Source organism: Natator depressus, chromosome 26 (assembly GCF_965152275.1).
Source record: "Natator depressus isolate rNatDep1 chromosome 26, rNatDep2.hap1, whole genome shotgun sequence".
Classification (NCBI taxonomy): domain Eukaryota; kingdom Metazoa; phylum Chordata; order Testudines; family Cheloniidae; genus Natator; species Natator depressus.
This window is the reverse complement of record NC_134259.1, coordinates 5,264,004-5,288,623: the sequence shown is the minus strand read 5'-3', so window position 1 is coordinate 5,288,623 and position 24,620 is coordinate 5,264,004. Positions and strand designations below refer to the sequence as shown.

The 24,620-nt window shown below is 48.3% G+C and overlaps 1 protein-coding gene across 2 annotated transcripts in view; it reads right to left on the bottom strand.

Moving 5' to 3' along the window:
- Nucleotides 1-477: 477 nt before the first annotated feature.
- The window catches only part of XPO7 (exportin 7), a 78,891-nt gene continuing 54,748 nt past the window's right edge, over nucleotides 478-24,620 (bottom strand). For both annotated transcript variants that reach the window (XM_074939924.1, XM_074939925.1), the window contains exons 11-28: nucleotides 24,146-24,318; nucleotides 23,321-23,514; nucleotides 22,090-22,195; nucleotides 20,638-20,773; nucleotides 19,119-19,192; nucleotides 17,951-18,031; nucleotides 16,920-16,983; nucleotides 15,496-15,604; nucleotides 14,907-15,013; nucleotides 14,328-14,416; nucleotides 13,287-13,394; nucleotides 10,339-10,421; nucleotides 9,437-9,651; nucleotides 7,487-7,625; nucleotides 5,803-5,963; nucleotides 3,535-3,633; nucleotides 3,034-3,161; nucleotides 478-2,052 (exon numbers count right to left, since the gene is read on the bottom strand). In XM_074939924.1, coding sequence (XP_074796025.1) covers nucleotides 1,959-2,052; nucleotides 3,034-3,161; nucleotides 3,535-3,633; nucleotides 5,803-5,963; nucleotides 7,487-7,625; nucleotides 9,437-9,651; nucleotides 10,339-10,421; nucleotides 13,287-13,394; nucleotides 14,328-14,416; nucleotides 14,907-15,013; nucleotides 15,496-15,604; nucleotides 16,920-16,983; nucleotides 17,951-18,031; nucleotides 19,119-19,192; nucleotides 20,638-20,773; nucleotides 22,090-22,195; nucleotides 23,321-23,514; nucleotides 24,146-24,318 — 2,160 coding nt within the window. In that variant the 3' untranslated portion in view covers nucleotides 478-1,958. The remainder of the gene's footprint in view (nucleotides 2,053-3,033; nucleotides 3,162-3,534; nucleotides 3,634-5,802; nucleotides 5,964-7,486; nucleotides 7,626-9,436; nucleotides 9,652-10,338; nucleotides 10,422-13,286; nucleotides 13,395-14,327; nucleotides 14,417-14,906; nucleotides 15,014-15,495; nucleotides 15,605-16,919; nucleotides 16,984-17,950; nucleotides 18,032-19,118; nucleotides 19,193-20,637; nucleotides 20,774-22,089; nucleotides 22,196-23,320; nucleotides 23,515-24,145; nucleotides 24,319-24,620) is intronic.

Sequence of the window (24,620 nt, the reverse complement as noted above, 5' to 3'; positions counted from 1 at the left end):
GATGAAGTGAGCTGTAGCTCACGAAAGCTTATGCTCAAATAAATTGGTTAGTCTCTAAGGTGCCACAAGTCCTCCTTTTCTTTTTGACAAATTTTTATTGAGCTCTTACCTTCATCTCTAGTAGATGTTGTTAAAGCTAATGACAGCCAAGTGCCTGAATGAGTTTCAGGCACAAAGGGTAGGTTTCACAGATTGAAGACCAGGTACTAGGCCCACTGTTGACTTGATGTGGAACACTCCCCTCCTGGGATTGGCAACAGAAGGTTGTGTATTGTATAATGGCTACCGGTCTCACCTTGGCTGTGGCAGCCTGGGGTTTAAGTCCCTGCTCCATCTGACAGATTGCCATTTATTGGTTTAGTTTCGCTGTTAAAATACCTCCATCCCTAGGAGGGAGACAGTCATTCTCTCCCTTCTAGGAGAGTGGAGGTGGTGATCTAAGACGACACAGCTCAGTAGAAACCATTGAAGTTTATTTGCAGTCACAATGCTTACACTGTATGCAGCAAACACCCTTACAAGTCAACCAGCAATCTGCTCACACAGAAAAGGACCCAACACACAATCGCCAGAGGAAAGAACAAAAAAAGTGGGTGGTGTCAGGGAAGAGAAATTGAAATAAAACCTAAGGACAGTGTCCGGGGGTTAGAGCTGAGCTAGAGATGCACACAACTAGCAGCAACAATAGTGGAAAAGTACAAGGCAAACAGGTTTTCCCATCCCCCCCCTTAACTTTCTTCTGTAAGTAAATTTTATATCCAAAACATTTAATAGAGGGATTTAGAAAAATGGATTTGTTTTAAGGGGGATGTTAGGTACTTCATGCTATGCAGACCTTGTTATTAAGAACCCAGCACCACGGTGGTAGATTCAACACAAATCCTATGTTCTTGGCTGTGTCATACATTCAGGAGTGCACTATATATAAATATACACATGCACTACCTCAAGGGAAGACAATGCAGTTCTTTTGCTCAGGGGGAGCGCCACTTGTGTCTTAACAAAAAGGCAGCTCTGTGGGGCCTGTGATTTTTTTTTACAAATACTATGGACAAGCTCAACCTTTAGAGGGTTCTTATTCCACCTGCACTTCCAGCTTTACAGAATGGGAAACAAAAGGACAATTTACAATTAAAAGGAAAAAGTGTAGTGGGGCTTCTGGGAATAGGCAGGGGGAGAAGCATCCCAATCCAAAAAAGGAGAACTTGCTGCACTCACCCATTGAGTGGCAAGGGCCCGAAGCTGAATGACAACTGGACAGTATCTGTTACACAAGGTAGAGGGGAGACACCCATGGGCTAGCACAGCTGGATGATCATACAGCATGGCTTAGAGTTCCTAATAACAAGGGGGAAACAGTAACAGGAAGTTGTGATTTAAAGGGGCTTATAAGAAAAAATATACATTTGGAATTTTACTTTTTTTTGCTTCTCTCTACACTTGTCACTAAATATATCTCTGCACTTTCACACCCCCTTGCCCAAGAAAGCTTCAGGCCAGCATGAGACACACCTTCCTCACTCACATACACAATCCTCACTTCAGCATTGGTGCACTAGACTCTGTAAAAATTTCAATCATACTTTTTTTTTTAAACTGAGTCAATATAAACCTTGTTCAAAATGTTATGAAAAAATGTACATGTTTATACAAGGCAGGCTGCAGCAGAGTGCTCGGGTTCCACCCAGACATTCTGGTAGGGAGATGCTGGATTCTCACCCCTGGGCTATGCCCCCCACCCCCTCCCAAGGAAACAGAAGCACCCTGCCCTGGTGAGCTTTAACACTGCTCCTGTTCCCTCCTCCCTTGGACATGGAGTACAGCCAAACAGCACTGCAGTCCAACCCTAGGGAAGAGTAGGGATCAGAAAGCCCTCTTATCTTTCCATCGGAAACGTTAACCCCTCTGGTCCAGGCCAAAGAGATGCTGCTCTGTACAGGTGGAGTCAGGGGAAGGTGTCAGCTCATCATGTCGTTGCTGTTCACGCCATAGGTGGAGTTCTTCATAGAGTCATTTACCTCTCGTCGGAACGCAGACAGGTTCTGAGTGAACCTACGGAGAACACAGACCAGCATGTTAGAGCAGGGGGCCAGCACTTACAACGGCTAGATGACACTTGCTCTCCCCTTTAAAACATAGCTGGAGCCAGGAGGCTCCAACTCCCAGCCTATAATGCTAATTTTGGGACAAAGATGGAGCAGTGCATGCTGGGATCTGTAGTGTCTGCTCATGCATGAAGCAGGAGAGTAGCTACAGGCTACTGCAGAAGGCCTTGGGCTATATGACTGCATTTTTGCCACTGAGGGGTATCTCGTCAGGGTGTGTTGGCCCTGCAAGTTTCAGTGAATAGTGGGAAGGCAGCAGAGGAGTAATGAATACATCAGCCAGTGTGATAATGTAACCTGCAACCAGGGCACGATGCACGGGTATCTAATCAGCAGCGCTCACAAAGAGGGGCCTGCTTTTCTGCCTGCCAGTTGGAACCAGGGACAAGAGAAGGGCCAGCAGCCCTTAGCCCCTACTCCCATCCCACTGAGCAGATGCACAGGTTAAGATCCTGCACCCCTGCTTTCTGCATGTGAGATGCAGGGGGAACACTGCAGCTTGTAGGAGGGGAGCCAGTGACAGCTCCATTATTCCTTCACCTCAACACTGGGAAGCCAGTTTGCCTTTGAGCTACGCAATGTGTCTGACCCACCGTAGCTCCATACAGCTCCTGGGCAGGTGCTCAGGTTTTTAGAACCTGGGAGCTGGTTTTACACCAAGGAATTTAAGAGTTTACTCCCACAAGATGAGCCATGTAGCACTTGGCCCCCAGGAGGCAAGAACTGCCCAAGGCATGATCACCCCCTTGTCTGTGCACAAAAGCCTGATGTGTCCATGGAGCCTAGCCATTTCCCATGGTGTTCTGGGCGCCCTGCCACATGGAGCAGGTTCACTAACTGTGTAGTGCCACCCTTTGTGGGGAGCTGTCAGCCGCACTGCTTGGTCATGAACCAGGTTCTTTGGCCAAGGGATTTTTCCCATACTGACCTGTCTCTATTCTTGGTTAGCAGGTTGCGTTCAATGCCTTCCATGAGGTTCTCAAAACAGAGGTGCATCGCCTGTTGCTTCTCAGGGGGCTGGCTGTTCACTATACTGTTCCGTAAATCAGAGAAATACTGGGAGGAGACAAAAGAAGGAAGATCAGCCTTCAGAGGAGAGTGCTGAACGGCAGCATCAGTGCTGGCTTCAGCTCATCTCATTTGGGCAAGGGCGGGCAGAGAGCGCATTGTGTATTTTGGATGGATTCTAGGACTTGAAAAAATGAGCAGCCCATAGGACTTAGAATTAAGCATGGTGCATGCAAGCTTCCCTGTCAATCCACAGTCCTGCCAGAGCATTGTACTCCTGCTCTGCAGTGCACACAGCCACACCAGTCCTGGCTCCCCACACCCGAGCTCTGCCTGAGTACCCTGTGTTCATTTGTAGGATACCAGGATGGGCTCAAGTCCTTGGATCGCTCCTGATTAAAGTCAGCTTAATCCTGCCTACCTTTTCATTGAGCAATATCAAGCCCAGCAGAGGCCGAGACATGGACCACTGATTCCTGCAATCCTCGAAGATGATGATATTCAACACCGTTGACAACATCTGGAAAGATAGAGGGAGGTCCACAGAGTTAGGCTGTTCCCTCAAACCCACCTCTTGCCCTGGGAGCATGTGTCAGTATTTACCATCCCATCGCAAACTCGCTACCCAGGTTTGCCTCTGTCCCCCACCAGTGCTGGGTCGTCTCTCTTTCATTACTGTAAATGGAGGTCAGAAGCTGACCCCAGATGTTGAGGCTATAGAGATTAACCCCACTCTGCACAGAGCTTCCTGGACTACTGACATGTCCCCTATTTGAGCCTCAGCGGGTTGCCTCTTAAGCCTGCAATGCTATCATGCTGTGGTAGGCAGTAGCATCATGAGAGCCCATGGATGCTCCCAATAGATTACAATGAACTCCTGTGTAGGAATGTGTGCAGCAGCTGAAAGCCATTTTGGGGCTCCATGGCAGAAACTCCCTGTATTGTCCCAAAGCAGAAGAGATCCCTGTCTGGGAACCACCTCAAACTAGATGCATACAGGAACTGAAATGGAGTCCATGCAGGTGAGCATGCTCTTCAATCCATTGGAAAGCCACTTCACACTGTCTTCCCCTCCATGGTCTGCCAGGCCAAGTCAGAACTAGTTCAAAGGTAAGCACAAGATCTTAACATTGTTGGTTCACATAAGCAGTTTCCAGTCTCTTCCTGTAGCAGACTGAGGCTCCAGTTCAGGTTGTAGCAACTTCCTCGAACCTTGAGGGTCAGGACCCCTCAGGGGGGGGTCACAAGATTATTACATGGGGGGCTGCGAACTGTCAGCTTCCATCCTAAACCCTGCTTTGCCTTCAGCATTTATAATGGTGTTAATATATAAAAAAGTGTTTTTAATTTATAAGGGGGGGGGTCACACTCAGAGGCTCACTGTGTGAAAGGGGTCCCCAGTACAAAAGTCTGAGAACCACTGCTCTAATCAAACACAAAGCCCGCTGCTTTTTTCAACCAGATCTGCCAGGAGGGGGCAGCATGAGAGCAGCACAATGATTTCTGATCCTCCTTGAAGTCGAGCTCTTGTCTAACTTGAGAGGTGCTGGATGCTCACATGGGAATGCAGTGTGCCATCACTGGGTGTGGCAGCATGGAAGTAAGCATGTGTTGGGGGGGGGAAGGGGCACACGAGGGACAAGTGTTTCACCAACCAGGGGTGAATGAAGAGATTCCAGTAATGGAATCACTGGTGGAAAAGGGGCAGACCCACCATCCCAACAGATATGCAGCAATTCACCTGGCAGATTAACTGAATGACAGAGGAAGGGAAAAAGTGTTTGAGAGCAAGTGCTGAAGTCAGCCTACAAGTGAGCTGGGACTGATTCAGGCAAGGAAAACTACTATTGGACTGGTTTTACAACTCATATTACAGATCTTACAATCTATAATCACGACCAGCAAAGAGGGAAGGAAACTGGCCAGTTCTGTGTTCACCATGGGTTCTGGGAAGAGCGGTAAGAGGAAGATGACAGACTGCAGGAATAAAACCAGATTATTAAATGTATCCCGCAGAGGTGATTATGAACTCCAGGCATAATGGCACCAAGGTAGTGTTTGCTGTACAAGGTAATAAACAGCTTGACTAGAGAGAGCGAAAGGCTCAAGGCAGAGTGTTGATCCTTACGGGGAGAACCTGGTCATTCCCTCATTAAGCAGCAGGATTGTGCTGTTTCTGTTCTGTTGTGAACACTTATATAGCCTCCTGAAGCTTTCTAGCCTCTTTTGAATTGGCTCTTGTGTTAAAATATAGTGTAAGGAGATTACATGCTCACTGCTGGCAGATATTTTTCTGGTTTCAGCTTTACTAGCTATCAGTAAGTTCCACAACACAGGCTATGCCTATTGGGGTATTTTTAAAATTATATTTAAAAAGTTTAGAAGGTTTTGGCTATTTCTTTCAAATTTAAGTTTAAAAACAGTGCATCCAACGCATGGTGGGAAGGCACAACCTGCTGATTCTTAAGATTACACCAACCCCGGCTGGCTTCAGGCAAGTCGCTTAGCCCCTCTGGACTTCAGCTATAGAGTTGGGGGGGAGCAGTGCTGGGGACTGAGGATTAGCAACTGTGAGAGAAGATGAAAAGCACAGATGAGAGTTCAGCATCACCACTTATGTGGCCACCAGATGGCGACAGCACACTGCAAGAAGCAGCATCTCCCCTTTACTGGTCCCTTTCCTCTTTACCTGTTGAATCATTTCTGGGTGCTGCTGCATGATGTGCAGGAACCGATCACTCTCCTGGGTCAGGGGAGTGGTCCTCTTCTTGGTGCTGCGGGACAGCTGCTTGAAGAGATACGTGACAATGTGGTCCAAACAGGAACAGCAGCCCGTGCAAACCATGGTGTCTATGAGGATAAGAAAAAGGGAAGAGAGTGGGACAAGACGAGCATTTCCCTCCATGAGGGACAGCTGGGAAAGACCCCAGGCCCATCACTAACAAGCCCATCACCACCTGGCCAGTCCTTCTCCCCTCTGAGGCCTACCCAAGTAGCACAAATTTATCCTAAGCCAGCCAGCAGCAGCCAAGTTGACACACTAATGATTCTCCAGTGTCCAAGCCCACAGTAACTGGAGGTGAAGCAATATGGTACCCTGCATTAGCTCACTGTGCCCTGTTCACATGTGCAGGACACGGGAAGGCGTAAGCGTCCACCCGTGTGTGCACCTAGCTAGGGTAACTCAGCACAGCTCCCCAGTTTGTCATGTAACCAGCAGATGTCTAGCAGGTGATGCTCTCAGCTGCCTGCTGTCACAGTTTGGGTTGGGGGAACTGCCGTGCCTTTTTAGGCAAACTAAGGAGCACATTAAAACTACCGCTGTTGTACACAAGCAGCTCTTTCCCTTTAACAGACTCATTTGGAGGGAACAGACACCATTGGTGCAGGGGTCATTTTTGTTGGGCCCACAACAAAGTACTTCGAAAGGATGTAACGAAGATTAACTGTTGGTACAGTCACCATTAGCAATATAAAACCAGACACCAAGACATGCATCTGACTTCCCAAAGTAACCACATGATCTTACTGATGTCCTCCCTACCCCTGCCCGTCCGTCATCACCACGTGTCATGTTAGGTCTGACCACAGGGCCGGTAAGGGGAAACTCGCTGCAGGAAGCGCTATTCCTGCCCAGGTGTGTTGGCTGGGTAGGGTCCTGAGGTCACAAGTTATTGGGGACTATATTGGGTGTAGAGCACCAGGAATACCCACTGAGCTAAACTAACACTCAGCCTGTTCATCTGCAGATCTCCATTTTTCACAGCTAGATTTTTCTATTACGTTACCCACTGCTCTATTTAAGAGATTAAACAGAATTCCCCTTCCATAAGGGGCATTAATTTAGGGAGGATTGCCATGCACAGTAGAGTTCAAAGTTGTCCTCCTTGTTTGCTCCTCCATGGACTCATTTCAGCCATCTTTATAGACCACGTGTCTCTCTCTTCTTCCCTGGTTATGGCATTGGTCTAGGACACTGGGTTCAATTCCTGGCTCTACGAGGTAAATCACAACCTCTGTGCCTCAGTTCCCCCGCTCTAAAATGGGGACAAAACAAACTCTCTAATCTCTTGTCTATTTAAATTGTTAGTTCCTTAGGGCAGTGACTGTCGTGTGTGTGTCACACACACATATACGTACATACAGTGCAAGGCTGGAGCAGCCATCTCTGGTGGCCTCTAGGTACTATCATATACAAAGGTGGCGTGCCATGAAAATTGAACAAACTCCCTCCCAATCTGCATCATAAATAGTTCTTCACTCTAGTTTGTTAATGGTTTAAATTTATGCTAATTTAAACCAAAATCCTTAATCTTCTCCTCATTCCCAAAAGAGCCCGTTGTATGTACCCCCAAAAGAATATAGATGGTTACCTAGTGCAGTCAGACCTTCTGAAATGGAAGAAAGAATATACATGATTACATGGGGCTCTAGACTGGCTATAAAGTTCATGTGGTCCTGGGTAAGAACTTCCAGTAAGGAATAGTATGACTGGCTGAGTTTGGGGTAATCCTGCAGAGAGAGAAAGAGAGAGAGAGAAAGAGGGAAGAGACTTTAGGGTCTAATGGTTAATTTAGAATCAAGCACAGGACTTCCTGCAGAGCAAGTCTAATCACATCCCTTTCAACCCACTTTTCAACCAATTGGAAGTTGCTCATTGAGAGAGTCTACTTGACTAAGCGCTTATGAAAACATTCCCCACAGACAACTTGTGTGTGCTACATTTACATTTTTTAGCTCATCCCATTTATATGCTTAGTGTCACACAACAGTATCCAGCCACGTTTCCTTCATTGGTGTAATACTGGAATATCTTTTCCATCCAGTTTTTGGCTTGGTGGCTTAGTCAGCTAACTCCAGTGCTGGACATGCAGCCTTCTACTTTGATGTGTCAGTGGCAACCTATCAGACAAAGAACCCGTGTGAGCCCTTGGGGCACTAGGGTCAGGTTCTGCTGTGGTAGGAAGTCTAGTGAGCACACAGGCCTGGATAATCATGCAAACTCTCACCAACCCTGCAGAGATTCTGGCCAAGCATGTCAGCACAGGCAGGCAGTGGGCAGAGAATACTGTACTCCAAGCTTGTATAGAAGACAGATGTCGGGCTGGCCTCTAACAAGACTGTGTTCTGATTGCTGATGTGCCGAGAGCTCTGCCAACAGCCTCAGAAGGTAAGGAAAAGTCTCCATTTGCATGAAGTGTTTTTCAGAGAAGGGAGGGATTATTTAGGTCACTGCTCTACAGAGACTCGCCAATGCCCCCGGTGAGAGGAGGGAAGAGATAAGCTGCAGCGTAACGCACAAGCCCTAGGGAAATGGGGTGGGTTAGGAGGAATGGGGCTGTTTTCAGACAGGACTCTGGGCATGCAGCAGACTGTGCTGAATATGCAGTCGTTCCATCTCGCCCAGAATCCCAGATAGGCAGGGCCCCGTGAGAAAGGCACAAGCTCACTCATCTGTACAGTTCCAATATTCCTTCAAAAGCCACGGTTTAATTGCCCATCCTGCACTCTTCGCCCTTTTAATAGGGCTTCAAGGCAGATCTTACTGCAACTTCGAGTCTGAGCGGCTCTGCTGTAGAACACACAGAGGATATGCAATGGATACCAGCCCCTCAGAATCCCCTGCACTTGTCTCAGCTCATACAAGGCTGCACTGCCTGCTTTTCAGGAGCAGAGGGAGATCGTGGTGTGTACTGGGACCTGGCAGGATTGGCTGGAGCTGGGGAAGATGTGAGGGAAACTAGACACATTTGGAAAAGGGGAAGACTGCCTAGAAGGATGTAGCTGCCCTCTTTCAAGCTCAGCAACTCTGGGGCTCAGTATTAGTGCTAATTGGCATTAGGAAATCCCTTTGGTGAACACCAAAGGTCCAACGTCTCCCTTACTACAGTCTAGCTAGGTATGTAACTCTGGTCTCCAAATACATTACTGCAAGCAGCAGCATATGGGAAGGGGACAGGACAAGTACAACTCCTGTTTGTCAGAGTGAGGCATAGCTTTCTAAGCAGCAAGACACTGACGAATTACTTCACAGGAACACACACACACTGGTGCTATATTGAAGTCACGGAGTATTCATTGCTCAGTTTGGTATATTTAATTGTGTGGGCCTTTGGGCATGAAGCACCGAACATGACCTACAATTGCCCTTTGGAGAGAGAAAAGCAGATGTTCCAGCAGAAGTAGCATCAACATCCTAGCTAAGTCGGCGACACAGGTATGGGTGTCAGCTGGAATCAGCACACAGGGAATGGGCTCTGCAGTTGGCACATAGCTTGTGATTAGATGAGATCTAGTGGTTAATCACAGGTGTGTTGGCTTACCAGAAGATCACTGTGCGGGATGGAGAGCAAGAGCTTAATAAAGGTTTGCAAGGCATTGTCGAGTGCGTCGTCCCCATACAGACGGAAGACACCAAAGTTGACGTAGCTGCCACTTAGTGCAGCCTTCAGCATAGAGAAGCAGATGGAAATCCCCTTGAGCTTCAAGGCATAGACTTGATCCTTTGGGACCTCCCCTAGTGTTAGGATACGATTTCCTGCACAAGCACAGAAGGAGACTCAGTATCCCAGCACCGCTTCCAGCCCTCATCTCAGTGTGTTGCTCCCCCCGAGAAGACTGGGGAAAAAGCAGCAAAGCTGTCTGAGTGACCATGGAGAACATGGACACTTGGTGCTGAAACTCTGGGCCAGTTTCATGAGCAAGGCTTATAGCAACCACTTGTCCTGTCCTATGAGGTGACATGTCCCAACAGGAACTGGTTAGTAGCATGGCTCTTTACCTACACATCACGCTGTTGGAGACCGTGAGAGAATTGGTCCGCCTGGCTGAACGCAAGCGTATGGCTTTGCTGATGGGAACAGGGTGGTGTTAATGGCTTCCCTTAGTAGTAGGATCCAGTCCCCAAGTAACTACCAACTCCATACAGAAAGGCATTTGCTCATGTGGAGCTCAGCACAGCTGCTGCTTGGCCTCCACCAGAAGAGCCATGAGCTACCCTCTCCTTTTCTCAATCCCATGCAAAAATCCCTAAGCTCTCACCCCTGCCTGTCTGCATCAGGCCCTGGAGAGAATCCTCCCCCTTTATACAAGCAAGGCCAGTAAGAACTTGGCAAGTTACTTCACCCTGCATCTCACCCCAGTCAGCACTGACAAGGGCACTAGTCCCTGCTCACCAAGTGACCAGCAATCAGGAGCTAAGTCAGGGCAGAAGCTGGGGACTCACCGTATGTAGTTATCATTTTACTAGTCTCCCGGAAAAGCAGGATGCCATTTGGTGAGGACACATCGAACTGCAACCTTTGGGACCTAGAAGGCAGAACAGAACAGAAGTAAATACACAGCTGCTCACACAGGTGTGTGAAGGAGAAAGGAGTGACCATCTGCTCTGCTGATCTATATTGTGGCATCCTTGTGCTTAGAGCAGAGCATGGGCGGCGAGTTCTATGGGCCCATGGTGCCCAGGCACCAGGAATATTCCTGTCCCGGGGCCCGGCTCCAGCAAAGTTTCCCACCTCTTCCCCCGGCCCCACCTGGTGCCTCTGGGCGATTCAAAACAGCATGGGCTCAGCCGCAGCATGGCTGAGCGGCTTCCTGCATGCTCATTCCAGGCAGCTGCTGGCAGGTCTTTGCAGCCCGTGTGAGGGGGTTGTGCCGCTGCACGCTGCCCCCGCCCCAAACGCCCTTGCAGCCAATGGGAAGCTGCAGGGGCAGTGCCTGGAGACAGCAGCATGAGGAGACCCCCCCAGGCCTGCCCCGCCTAGGAGTCTCTGCCATAGGGGGTGCCCCAGCTAAGCATCGAAACCCCCCCATCCACTTCCAGAGCCTGCACCCCTCACCCCCTCCGCAAACACACCCTTCGGCCCCCAAATTTCCTCCTGCACCCTCACCCCCAAACTCCCTCCCAGAACCTGCACCCCTGACCTCCTCCTGCACCCCACACCTCCTCCCCAACTCCCTCTTGCACTCCCACCCCTCCCCTGCACCTACTTTTGTCCCCAAACTCCCTCCCAGAGCCTGCACAGCCACCCCCTCCTGCACCCCCGCCCCCTGCCCAGAGCCTGCACCCAGCACCCAAACGCGTTCCCAGAGCCTGCACTCCAGACCCCCTCCCCCACCCGAACTCCCTCCAAGAGCCAGGCCTCTCACCCCTTCTGCACCCAAACTCCCTCCCAGAGCTTGCACCCCTCCTGCACCCCACTCCCCTGGGTGCAGGCTCTGGGCTGGGGCAAACTCCACCCCAGAGCCTGCACCCCAGACTCCGTCCCCCACCCAACTCCCTCCCAGAGCCTGACCTCTCACCCCTTCTGCACTCAAACTCCCTTTCAGAGCCTGCATCCCCACCCCCTCGTGCAACCGAATCGCCTGAACCCCAGACTCCCCTCCCCCACCCAAAGGCAGGTGTGTGCATGTGGAGTTTGCTGGGGGCGGGGGGGTTCTGGGCACCACCAGAGGTGGGCAAACTACGGCTGCTGAGCTCCCGACCCAGGAGGCTAGCCCCCGGCCCCTCCCCTGGAGCCACACCGCCACGCAGGCAATGCGGCTTGCGCCCACCCACCTCCCAGGCTTTCCAATGAGCTTGTCCTGCTGATCTGAGCGGCACGGTAAAGGGTTGGGGGGATTGTATAAAGGGCAGGAGGTCCCGGGGGGAAGTCAGGAGACAGGGGGAGCTGGATGGGGGTGGGGTCCCCGGAGGGGGGACGGACAGGGAGCAAGGGGGTTGGATAGGGGGTGGGGTCCTGGGGGGACAGAAGGTCCCAGGAGGGGGCAGTCAGGGGACAAGGAGCAGGGGGGGTTGGATGGGTCAGGGATTCTAAGGGGGGCAGTCAGGGGGTGGATAGGGGGCAGGGGCCAGGCTGTTTGTGGAGGCACAGCCTTCCCTACCCAGCCCTCCATACTGTTTCGCAACCCCGATGTGGCCCTCGGTCCAAAAAGTTTGCCCACCCCTAGCTTAGAGCCATTTGTGGGAGGTCAGAAGCAGTTGCCCCAGTCTGGTAATAATAATGGCACTATCTAAGCCAGACAGCTCAGAGATGGAGACAAGAGAGCTGCTGTCTCCAAAAAAAAAAAAAAAAAAAAAAAAAGGCCAGTGCGTCACATGGTTTAAGAATATTAACATCAGACGTGCCAGAAATCCCACCTCAGCAATAACTGCTACGTTACTGTACACCGCAACCCAAGGAACAGCGTGGTAGCAAGGTCTGGCAGTGCTGGGACTATCGCCTATCCATACTGTGACGTACGCGCTTGGCAATTAGATAGTTTGCTTCCCTACAGGTGAATACATTTTCAACTTGACGTGTAGCACGGGAATCTTTTTCCTAGCTTACACCTCAACAAATAAGGGGGAGATTCAATAGGTTTGAGGACTTCAGTAACTCAGCCAGAGGTTATGGGCCTACTATACGAGTCAGTGGGCAGGGTTCTGTAGCCTGCAATGTGCAGGAGGTCACTAGATGATCGTGATGGTCCCTTCTGGTCTTAAAGTCTATGAGGGTTTGTCCTTTCACAAATATATCTTTTGCCTTTGGTCAACAGCACGACAATATGGATCCTCAAGAGCAATAAAGCCCCTTTCTCTGTTCAAGTCTAGTTTCCTTCTTGCATGGCTATCACAACGCTTAGCATTGCTCTCGCGTACAGAGTTCTGTTCACCTGGCAGTACTCCAGAGATAAAAGTTTGGCAGTCTTTCACTCACATGTTAGGTAGCTTCTAAATTGTCTGAACGGTGGCAGAGATATATCTATCTGCTAGCAAAAAGAACCACTGGTCATCTGACCACCAGATGGAGCACCACTCATTTTAACTGCATGTTTTTAAATTAATGTAAATTTCTCAGATGTTATGGCGATGGGCCCCAGAAACAGGTACTCCAACGAACAAACACTGGTTTCTGATCTAGTCTCTCCACACATTCTCTTCCCTTACGAGCTTACAGAAAGACAGCTCTTTGGTTTAACTGGGTCATGAGGCAGGATTAATAGGTCAACTATTATATTTGCTTCCCTACTGAGAGGGCGGCTGCTTTTTCTGCTGGCAACTTGCAAAGCACAAACAGAGGGAAATGGAAGAGACATGGCTGGGCAGCAGAGAACATGGTCAAGCCTCAAACTAATGGGTGACAGTGAAGAGACAGGAATTCCCATTTGCTTTCAGATGTTGGAGTCTCGTACCTGTTATGCACCAATTCTGCCATCAGTTTGAGCACAGGTGTAGTGCAGGCTGGGTCGTGGTACCACAATTCAATCGCCCGCTGTAGAATTGGCATGTAGGACGGATAGCTGCAACTCAGAAGCTAAGGAACTTTGTTGTTTCAATTATGAAAAGGTCAGCAGTTTAAACTCAGGTCAAAGGTCTTTCCCTGCTCCAGCCTTTGGAGAGAGGCTCTCTTGCTCCTGGCCTCTCTCTGGGCACTCAACATAGCCAATGGTGCTGGCCGGGGCTTACTCTCCTGGAGAACAGAGTCACTTGTTTCCATTTAAACCACCGTTTGGCTGGTAATATTTATCTATACAGTACAATAACTGAAATATCTCGGGGCGAAGGGAGATAATGGGGTATCTCTGTGCCTGCATCCACTGCTGCCAAAGCCAACCATGATCAGTTTATGTTCCCCTTTTCCAAGCAGCCTGCCCCATGTTACGGGCATGTGGCCTCCACCAGGCAGAAGACTCCAGACAACACCTGGAGTCCACAGGTGTTGCTTCTTGATCAGCTTTATTTGGGGCTCACCAAGGTGAACAGGCTACTTCTCAACTACTGCCAGCCCTAAGGAGCAAGAGATGTAGGATGGCATTTTCAGAGGAGCCTAAAGGAGCTGAGTGTCTAACGCCCATTAAAAGCCAGGGGAATTTGGGTGCCTAAAGCCTTTAGGCCCATTTGGAATTCAACCCTAAGCCTTAGAACTGATTTCTAGTCTCCTTTGTGGCAGAATGTAATATGAAACCACAGGCAGGGCTCCCAAAAGGAGTTTTTTCTTAAAGCTTGAGAGAGATGCACCAGGAGCTGCAAATTCTCTTGACTGTAAAGAGGAGAACTACAAACAAAGAGTTAACTGAATATACAATTAACTGTCTTGGCAGGGACTAGACTAGATGACCCTTATGGTCCCGTCTAGCCCTATGGTTTTGGGAGCAACAGCCCTGAACCACGGATCCCTCGATTCTAATGTCTTTAGTGCTGTTGTGGCCAGTGGGATTTTAGGGTGAGGATACATCCACTCAAAGAGCATCATAAAGCTGGTCTTGGCATTGAAGGCAAAAGCTATTCCCCTCAGGTCTCTCACAAGGCCGACCAAGGTCCTCTGAATTGGGAAGGGAGAGACATTACATGTTGAGTGACATACTTCCTGACATTTCCCTCTCCCGGCCTCCACTAGCCCACCGCCCTTCCAACCAAGAGCAATGGGGTGTTTCTTGGGTGGCCTCCAGTCTCAGAAATTGGACACTCCTCCTTCTTAAGCAACAGGAATGCACTCAAGTTAAGCCGAGGCAGAGAGAGTACTAAGGGGTGTCACTGGTTAAAGCCACGCACGGTGTCTGAGCTACCCTGGGTGAATGAGACACCTCCCTTTCCCAAATGCCTGGATCCCTTCTTGCAATCATTTACCCTGTCTCTAAGAGATCTGGGTCTCCCCGACCTTGTCTACCACCTCCCAAAGTTTGGGAGTAAAGCACTAAAAAGGAAGTTTTGATTAAGTCATGGATGACAAGGCCCCCATTGGAAAAAGAATGGATGCAAAGTCCCAAGGCACTGAGTAACTAAAAAGTTGGTCTTGCTCAATTTGGACTTACTTTTGCTTCTTGTTCATTGAAAGTGTTTGTGCTGAACATCTGTGCCACAGCCTCGAATGCAGCGGTGAGGGGCAGCATGAACTGTTCATACTGATCCTCATCTTCCCCTGAAAGAGAAGCAAAGAGGAAACTGACACCTTCCACCCAGACTCCACTTCTCACAGCAGTGTGTGTGCAGGTGAGAGACAGGCATTGAGCGCGCTAATTTTAGGGAGCCTGTGTTCCTCTTGATAAAGATGGTGCCTTTATCAATCCTTAACAGGGAGAAAAGACGAGGGGTGCAGAGAGAACTTTGCGGAATTAAGACTGCATGTGGGTTTGCCTGTAAGAGTCAGCTTGTGAAGGAAACTTGGCCCTAAATATTAGTGGCCTGCATCTCTCTCCTGCTAGTACAGACTATCACAGCAATCCCTCCCCCTCTCAAGACTTCTCTCCCTTCCTGGTGGGGCTTCTGCTGTTTCCAGTAGCTTTTACTGGCTAAGCCATCACCTTCCACAGTCAAGGGGATTAGAACATTTAAGAGCTCTGTGTACAAGATAGCAACTCAATTTCCCCGTTCCTCTCAGGTCTATGAAATGGGTTGCAGTACCTAAGTCCACCATGAGGAGGCGCCCAAGTGCAGTGTAGAAAGTAGTCCGACATCTCATGTCGGTCAGGTTGGACTGATTGTTAATACCCAGGAAAGAAAAGTGCTCACTCTGTCAATGAAAAAGCAAAGTTAACAGTGAGTGGCAGGTTTACAACAAGGCTTATATATTACAGGTTCATGGGCATTTAGGGGCCCCTGATTGTTTTGACTCATACTCTGTTCTTTCAAGGGCCTTGGCAGGACTGAACCACTCTGTTTACTTTGCTAACCACTTTACTTCTGCGGCTAACCTCAAAGAATAAGCCACTAGAGGGCCACTCTCCCTAGTGCTGCTTGTATTACAGAGATAACATTAACACATGTTCTTTGGCAAGGATACTTGGCCCTTTACCTTTAGTCTGAGGATTCTGAAGTGCTATATAAACAATTAAATCTTGCTACACCTCCAATGAGGGAAATGAATTTCCCCCTGTGTAAGACAGGGATGGTAAGAGGTTAGGAGAGTTGCCCAAGGTCACATAGGCTGTAGGTGACAGACCCAGGAGTCCCGATTTCTGGGCCATTGATCCAATCATTAGATCGGTCTATCGTACAGGTACTTCTAGGAGTCATCACCATATCCAAGCACCTGTTGTTGATATTTCCTCCCAACAAAAGCCAGGAAAACAATTTAATGCAATATTATTTATTAATTTCCAGTAGAGGACCAGATCCAGGGCCTGCACAAGTACAGGAAACCTCCAAGGAAAACCCTTGAGTGCTGTTATAACTGGTGTTGATTCTGAAAGTGATCTTTGAGTCACACCCCAGAACAGTATGAGAACATACTGCACTGCTGGAGGACCACCTATTGGCAGACCTGTAAGTCTGAGGTCCTGGCGTCTGTGGCAGCTAAACATCCCTTGGCCCTTTTCCCCCAAAAGTAGGAGTGTCTATTAGATAGGAATGTGACCAGAATACTAGAATGCTATTACATTTCATTTCCCTGAATTCCCAAAGTAGTTCCAACTGGATACTGCGTTCTTCACTTTCTGCCTTTAGGTTGTAGCAGTGCATCACAATGCCATACATTCCTCCCCAGAGTTGGCTGCATTTCAGTGAGGGGAGTGACTGAGTGAGAGAGAGAGTGTCCTGTATTACATTTGCAAAGAAGCAGGAATCATTTGGATGAGAGGGACTATATAAATCCAGGACATCAGAATTCAAGTGCAGGCTTTGGAAAGAGGCAAAGAAAAGAGAGATCATAAATCATAAAAATAGCCTTCTCCTATGAAGCAAGTATTTGGGAGACTTACAGTTACGCTTCAGAAGCATGTCTGCGTGCGAACACACACAGGACTGGTTCTCGCTTTAGCCCGCATGCACGCACCTTGCATGTGAGGGTTTGTTACCGGAGGGAGGCTGGAAGGGAATGAAAGACTTACCGTGTGATTGTTCAGCATGAACTGTACTGCGCTCAGTTTCACCAATTTCCTAACACTACTGTATGTGGAAAGGGTGTTAAGGAAACAGCAAGCAGAACCAGCCAGCCACTGGACGGTTCCAAGTGCCTGCATAGCACATGCAAGGGAACACTTTCCAGAGGACGTACAAGTTCTACGTCGGGCTTTCTGGCTTGTGAATGGTTTCTCTTCTCAACCACAAATTTTTCCTGACCAAACCCTGTTACCAAGGACTCGTCTGTACAAACGGCTGGCGCGCAGCAAGCTGGGGTGTAAATCTACAGCACACGAGCCTTCCACGCAGTAAGCGTCTGTGCGGAGCCTGCGATCGTGCACTACAAGTTCTGGAATGCTCCGGGATCGACTCTGCTTTGAAAGGGGAAGCTGCACATTTCACCCTCCTGCAGACTCCATTTTTATCTTATTTTGGAAGGAAGACGTGACCCCCCAACCTGTACTATGCTCTTCGACATGGCAGCAGCACACAAATGCAGGCTGTGGGCAATAAGCTATGAAGTAGCCCTGATCCATGGTTACAAAGCCTACAATACTTTAGCCATCTATTGGGATTCGTTGCAACCAGGGTGAAAAGGGTACCAAGTGTCTATGCTCTCTTGGCTACTCAGATGTTTGGGGGATATGGGAGACTGCAAATTGGGGAGCGGGGGGGGAGGGTTTTTTTGTTTGTTTGTTTTTAAAAAGATAAGCCAAATTCACATGGAGACACAGCCAACAACTGGGAGAGTGGATGATGATAAAGTCATGCCCAATATTATGTGGCTGGAATTTGTGTTTGGAGATGTCTCTCTCCAGCTCTAGGAAATTCCTAGTGAATTGACAGACCTACCGGAGCATCCATTAAAGATGCACTGAGATTAGCTCAGTGGATGGCAATAGCTAATGGACTTATGCAAAATGCTCCCATTTCATCATAACACACTGGTGTAGTGCTCCCCAAATTCCACCATATAAGTGTGTTCTACACACCCAGGGCTCTCTACAGAAAAGGATATCCAATGGAGAGGTCATTGAGAAGCTGCAGCGTCTTGGAGGTGATAGGTTCGCATCGACCCCAATACTTCAAGTTGGTGATGCTACAGGAGAGGAGAATAAGAACAGGTCAGAGGGACGGCTTGGATTTCTTTTGTTGCAAGGTGAAATGTTCCAAATGTCACCCAATACCATCTCCACCCTCCAAAAAGTCACAGACATCACAAGCCACAAAATATTGGTATAAAATTACTGTACTTACATTTGGTTGACTAGAAAATTATCCTTCAGATAATCTTCACTACTTGGGTCCCAAGCTACACTGGCCCATACCCAGGCCCTTGGAATTCTGTGGCACTCCAGGGCTGATTTCTGCAGCAAGGGTAAGAGAATTCTGCGGCAGTGACAACATGCAGACGTATGCAATTCTGCACCTGCACCATCCACTGTCAGCTGCAGAATTCTAGTAGCCCTTGCTTCTTCCAGGAGAGCCATTTAACCCCTTGTGGATGTGCAGCTCAGGTGCGCAAGAGTGGACAGGCACCATGCACACCAAGGCCAAAAGGATGTGTTGAAAGCCGGTGGCCATGTGCATCCAGGCGCACGGCACTGGGCTTCAGCCTTGGAGCTACTGAAGTGGTGAAAATTCTAATGGTGATTGCCAAAAAGACACGACAAAACCCAATTGACATGTTCAATCTGGAGGCAGCTTCCAAGCAACTAGCCAAGTAGGGAGCAGTCTACTAAATTGGAAGAGTTTTTAGAATGGTACTGGCACTACTTTTGTACTGAGTTCTGCTATTTGAAAAGAACACCTTTGAGAGAGCAGTCCCCTTCCCCACAGTGCTTTCTTGGCTTGTGATTGGCAATAATGGTGTGGCAGCGCACGAAAGCTGAGACTGCTCCGTGGAACAATGATGTCAGACAGCGGATTAAGTGGGCACTGGAATGAGAATCCATCATCCTGGTGTAGCTGGCAGGGTATTACATTTGTGTGTCTCCATGGCCCAGGCTAGATTCCATGACGGATAAATAATCCTGGATGCTGCACAGGACCTAAGCCCCTGGCCACAGCCTATAATTCTCTCGAATAGCCAGAGGTTACTTTCTCAGTCTGAACAACACTGATGTTGTTGTTACACTTTCAAGTGAACCCTGGGATCCCTGATGACGGCAAGCAGAAATACTTACATTTTCCCTATGAAGACACTCAGGACCATGGTCTCGTCATTCAATCCCAGGACCTCAGAGAGACGGCGGTATAGCTGGAAGGAAAAGAGCAACGCAAGTTAAAAAGAAGCCAATGGAATTAGTGATACTTTTGCTGTAAGAGGCTGGGACTCTACTGGGGATGCAGCCTGAGTTTAAAAATAGCTATTTCATTTCCTTGAGAACTAGGGCCTCCAAGCAGTTAAGCATGGAGAGCATTTGATCCACGACCCACATTTATGAAGAGACACGATAGCTCTTATTCATTTTCTTCCCCGCTCCATGCAGCACTGACCCAGGGATCTGTCTAGTTCATGCTTTTCAAGACCACCAAGAGAAGGTTCCTGCCCTGAGGCACTCACATTCTTACTCAGACTGATATGCTACGTGGGGTAACAGGTCAAACAAGAGAAGAAAATGTTGTTGACCTGTAAGATTTTTCAATCCTCCTTTTCATTCTAGCAAAGTTTATCCCCAGCCAGGCTCACAGCAGCTACAGATGCTGTATACAAAATCTGGGCATTCACTTTCTTTCTGAGAAGGGGGATTCCAATAGCTGCAATTCTAACGCGGTTTCTCTACTGACAGCAATGAGTACAAAGAAGCAATGAACTCTGCACTCATATCCCTGTGATCTAGCCCCACTCTCAAACACTCCTAAGCCCTCTGCACCTTCAGAAGCAAGAGTGTCACCCTGGTGCTTTAATCCGTGTCCCTGAGCTCATAATTCAGTATCGCCATCAGAATGGCTGAGAGTCAATTTTTGGAATAAAAATGGCATAGTTTCTCTCAACTCCCTTTTCCTGGGCTACTTTAAGCTCCAAGTTACACCAACATTAACTTCCAGTGTATCTTGTGAGAGAACACATAGCAGAAAAAGTGAGAAAGGCCCACTTCCATAAACCCTTCCTTGTCTGCAAAAACTGCCCTTTTAGGCAGCCAACGTACCATGTTTCAAATCAGTGCAAAGGCTAGGGGTTTTTCAGAATGTCTGGAAAAAATTCCAGTAGGTTTTAACCAAGTATCTGAACCCTACCCCAGCCCTAACACCTCTCAGATACTTATATGGCCCCCCATTACCCTAAACACTTTGAGGCACTCAGATCCTAATGCATTTTCCCCTCATGTCACCCCTGTGAAGTAGGGCAGGGCTATTAACTCCCATTGTACAGATGGGGAACTGAGGTACAGAGAAGCTAAGTGACTTGCCTAAGGTCACACAGGAAGCCCGTGGTGGAGCAGGGATATGAACCCAGGTCTCCTAAGTCCTAGGTTAGTGCCCTAATCAGACATTATCTTACTGACAAGCAGCGCCAAAGCTGCACTGCTGAAGCTATCATTGTAAGACTGGGTATGTAGAAGGCAGGAAGGACAGGGGCTTCTAATAAGCTTTTTCTTACAAGACAAGAGCAGATTAAGGTCTAGCAGCTCATATGCCAAAAGATATGAAGACATTATGGTAGCCAGCAATGCCTCAAGGCTGCATGGTAGAGGGAATTACCTTGGAGGATTTCTGCACCTGGTCTCCAATGTAGATCTTTCGGAACTGCTCAAAGAAGCTCAGCATGGCAAGCTCCAGTTTCTCGTTCCCAGCCTGTGCCAGGCGAGAGTCTGTCAGGTTCATCAACTGCAATACCCTGAAGGGAGGGAAAGAAGAAGCAGATCTACCAACCACTCTAGGAGGACAAGAAATACCAGCCTGCCTGAAGACTGACAAGGGTGAGCAGAAAAGTGATTTCAGGCAGCTGGTATCATTTCGAATCTGCGTATGGCTGAGAACCCCTTTTTGCTCTCTAGGAGGTGGCATGGTGGGCCAAGAGTGATCGAAACACAGGAATGACATTACCTTAAACTAAAGTAGACGACCAAGAGTCAAGCCCCCGGCTCCCTTATGCGGAGGAGCCAGCAGAAGGCCTATGCACCACTTAAGATACGGGCAGGGGGTGGGGAGGGGAAAAGGAGAGGAGACACAGGCCTTGGTGCCTGCCCTCCACACAGAGGGGAATTTTCACCCCCTACAGAGCTTATCAAATGCCAAGGTTAGGTATGTTCTCCAAGATACCCCCTGAGCAGAAGCCTCCAGCTCTCATTACAAGACTGAAGAGGCATTTAAGTGGGCACCTCCATCCCCCACTGATTTTTGTTGTAGCCACGTAGGGCTTGTGGATAATGCCCATGAATGATCTATTGGGGTAAGAAAGGTTTTCACTGACTGAGGTTATAAACCCATGGTGGGGGGGAAAGCAAAGGACAACTCTTTTTTGGAAGGTGGCCCAAAACTAATAGGGAGAGAAAAGATCAAAGTAAACAGACTAATATGAGAAAGTCTCTTGTGTAGAATATAAACAGAGGGCAGCTCAAAATGGTTGAGGTCTCATATCTTCCCTCCAGTAATGCACCAACCGCAGGAGAAGCTAGTGCTCGATTTACAGTTCCTCATTAACAACAGTTATCACACAGCCAACTTCCATAAATTCTCAGATTCAGTACTCTTGATCCAAGATAAGCAGAATTAGCTTATGTTCCACACGGAATTTTGCTCAGCTTAGGGTTGTTTAAGAGCCATAAACTGCATATTAATTACCTATACCAAAATCAATCAGCAACTGTGCTAACAGAAGGCTTACAGTTCTGAAATGCACTGGGTTCTACTCTGCAGTGGGCATTTAAAAAATAGGAAAAATTCCACCCTTACATACTGTCCCCCATGTTTATTTGGCTCCCTTGCCAAACACCTCTGCAGACATCCAGGCTTAGACAAATCCCAACAGAAGTTTGCTCAGTGGGTCTAGCCAGTGCTATCAGTGTCTTTGTTCGAGGGCCAATTCCATCCAGTTATTTTTAGCAAGAAGAGAAGAGGGAAGGGAGAACACTTAAAGCCCCAAGGAGAATTACTACCATGCAGCCACAAGAATGGAACATAGCGCAGCTAGAAAGCATTCAACATTCCTACCGACAAACCAATTCGCCGTCCATCGCATCCTGCTCATCTGTGCTGGCGAATGAAACCCTGCCACCAATCACTGCCCCGATGATATAAACGAGCCATGTCAGGCGCCCTGAAGCCAACAGATGACATCAGAAAGAAACACTTCACAGGCCACATGGTAGAGAGAGAAAAAGGGATTCTTTGGGTTTTTCTCTGGCAAAGCCAGGGTTCATGAAGAAAGATTTCTTAAAAGAGCATATTTTAGTCCTCTGATCAGTGGCGTAGCCAGGTGGAGAAAACAGGGGGAGCGGAGATAAAAAGGTGCCACCCACTTATGCTCACCCGCCAGCGCTCCGGGTCTTCAGCAGCACTTCTGCATCGGGTCCTTCACTCGCTCCGGTCTTCGGCAACACTGAAGGACCCCTCCCCCGCCACTGAAAACCGGAGCGAGTGAAGGACCTGACGCAGAAGTGCCGCCGAAGACCCGGAGCGCCGCCAGGTGAGTAAAATTTAAAAAGGCGCCAAACATTTAAAAAGGCACCACTTGTGCTCGGCGGGGGAGTGGTCGCTGCCCCGCTCCCCCCGCAGCTAAGCTACTGCCTCTGATCAAGAAGCTAAACTTACGCCAGTATTACTTGTTTTTCCACGTAGTGGAAATTATGTACAATTTGCAGGATCAGAACTGTAGTCTGATTGCTTCAGAGCATCATTTCTAGCGGCAGTGTGCTCACAACATAAGATCACCCTCACCCCAGGAAATTCCTTTAATACAAGACCAGAGTCTGTAGACTTTTGGAAACATTATTGTATGCTCAAAGAGGAGCACTTATTCTCTGAAAGCTCACAAGGCTGATATGACAGATACTCAAGTCCTAATCATCTGAAGTGGTAATGATTTAATTACACCAGTATAGTAAAGCAGCATAGTAAAGCAGCCCAAGGCCCGCCCAGTGTGGATACATTTTTACTGGAGTAACTTTTTCCCAAATGGGACGTGGGGTTATATCTGTGTAACTATAATAGGTAAAAAACCCACCCCTCTAACTGAAATCATTATACCTGTACAAAATCTCTGCATAGACCAGGCTGAATGCCCAATGCCCATATCCTCAAGGGACTGCTTGTAGGACTGGATCTCTCCTGATATGATTCTATTAGGAAAATGGGCTTTTGGAGTTGTAGGGGTTTGTTTTTTTTTTTGGAAGGGGCAAACTGATCAGGGCTCCCTGGCCACTGTTCTTGGGAGTGCACTCACCTTCCTGCACTGCGATGTCCATGGGGCTGGCAGTGGCGCTCTGTAGCAGCTCCTGGAAAGTCTGGGCCGACTGGTCAAAGAGCTGTACAAGGAGAGCACAGGTCTTTTCATACTCACACCGACCAATGGTGGACAGCTGATCTAACTGCTGTTGCACAAGGCCAGTGTCGTCTAGTGGATCTTCCAACCCATCTCTGCATGGGGAGAAAACAGCATTATAAAGGAACTTTAATACCAGTGCTAGCCTAACCCACAACACAAGCTTATTTCCATCATGGAAGACCCCTCTCCTAGGCATATGGCTATTTTTAAAAGCTGATCATCATCATCTGAACCTTTGCCTCTGGTAGCTGTCATGGTGGAGCATTGCACAGACCGACGTAATACAACCAAGTGATCATCAATAGTGTCCTCTTGTTTTATGGGCACAGAACTAACTAATAGAATTGGAAGGGCCATTACAACCTGCAATGAGTAAGTTCTTACTGCAGGCTTAAGACAATATTTGTCCAGGGCTTTAGAACACAGCACTTTACCTGTTTAAGAAATGCCAAGTATTGAGGCATCTGGTTGTCCTTGTGCTTTAGTTTCTTCCATCTAATAAATTAACTTTAATTAAAATATACTACAATATACAAGGATGGCACATCTGATTCTGACATCTCTCCTGAGACACTCCATTGACAACCAAAGCAAAACATCCTGGGGCCAGAGTCAATACTCTATTTGCCTGTACATCTAAAGCCAAAGACCCCTGCAAGATTTTCCCTTATGTGCTTCAGGCACTGTGGTAGAACTGTTCATGTATCTCTAGGCTTCCCTTACCTCAGTATGATGTGCACAGACTCCAGCCTGGACGTGATGTAAGCTTTCGTGACCTCTGGAGTGTATGTTTCTAGCATATGAGGCTCTGTGGCTTTAACATATGGCACTGATGCTGCCAGCCGCTGCCAAAGGCTTAGCAGATAATGTACGCTGTTCGGTGCAAACTCCCAGTGCTACAAGTACCAAGATAGAGAAAGGAAGAAAGCCAGTGAATTTAGGATCGTGCAGAATGTCACATTTGTCTTGAGCGGCTTGCCAGTGGGAGAGCAGCTATTCAGAGGCTTTACAGGATGCTTTAATGCTTCATTTTCCTATATAGCACTGAATTTAAGTCAGCATCCAAATTCCAGGAGTGCCTAAGGAAGAGAACTGTTCAGCAAAAAAGCCAGAGATACTCCAAAATAACTTTCATGTGATTTAGCCGAGCTGAAGCCTTCAGCTCCCAGTGCAGGTCTGTAAATACAAGCTTGCAGGG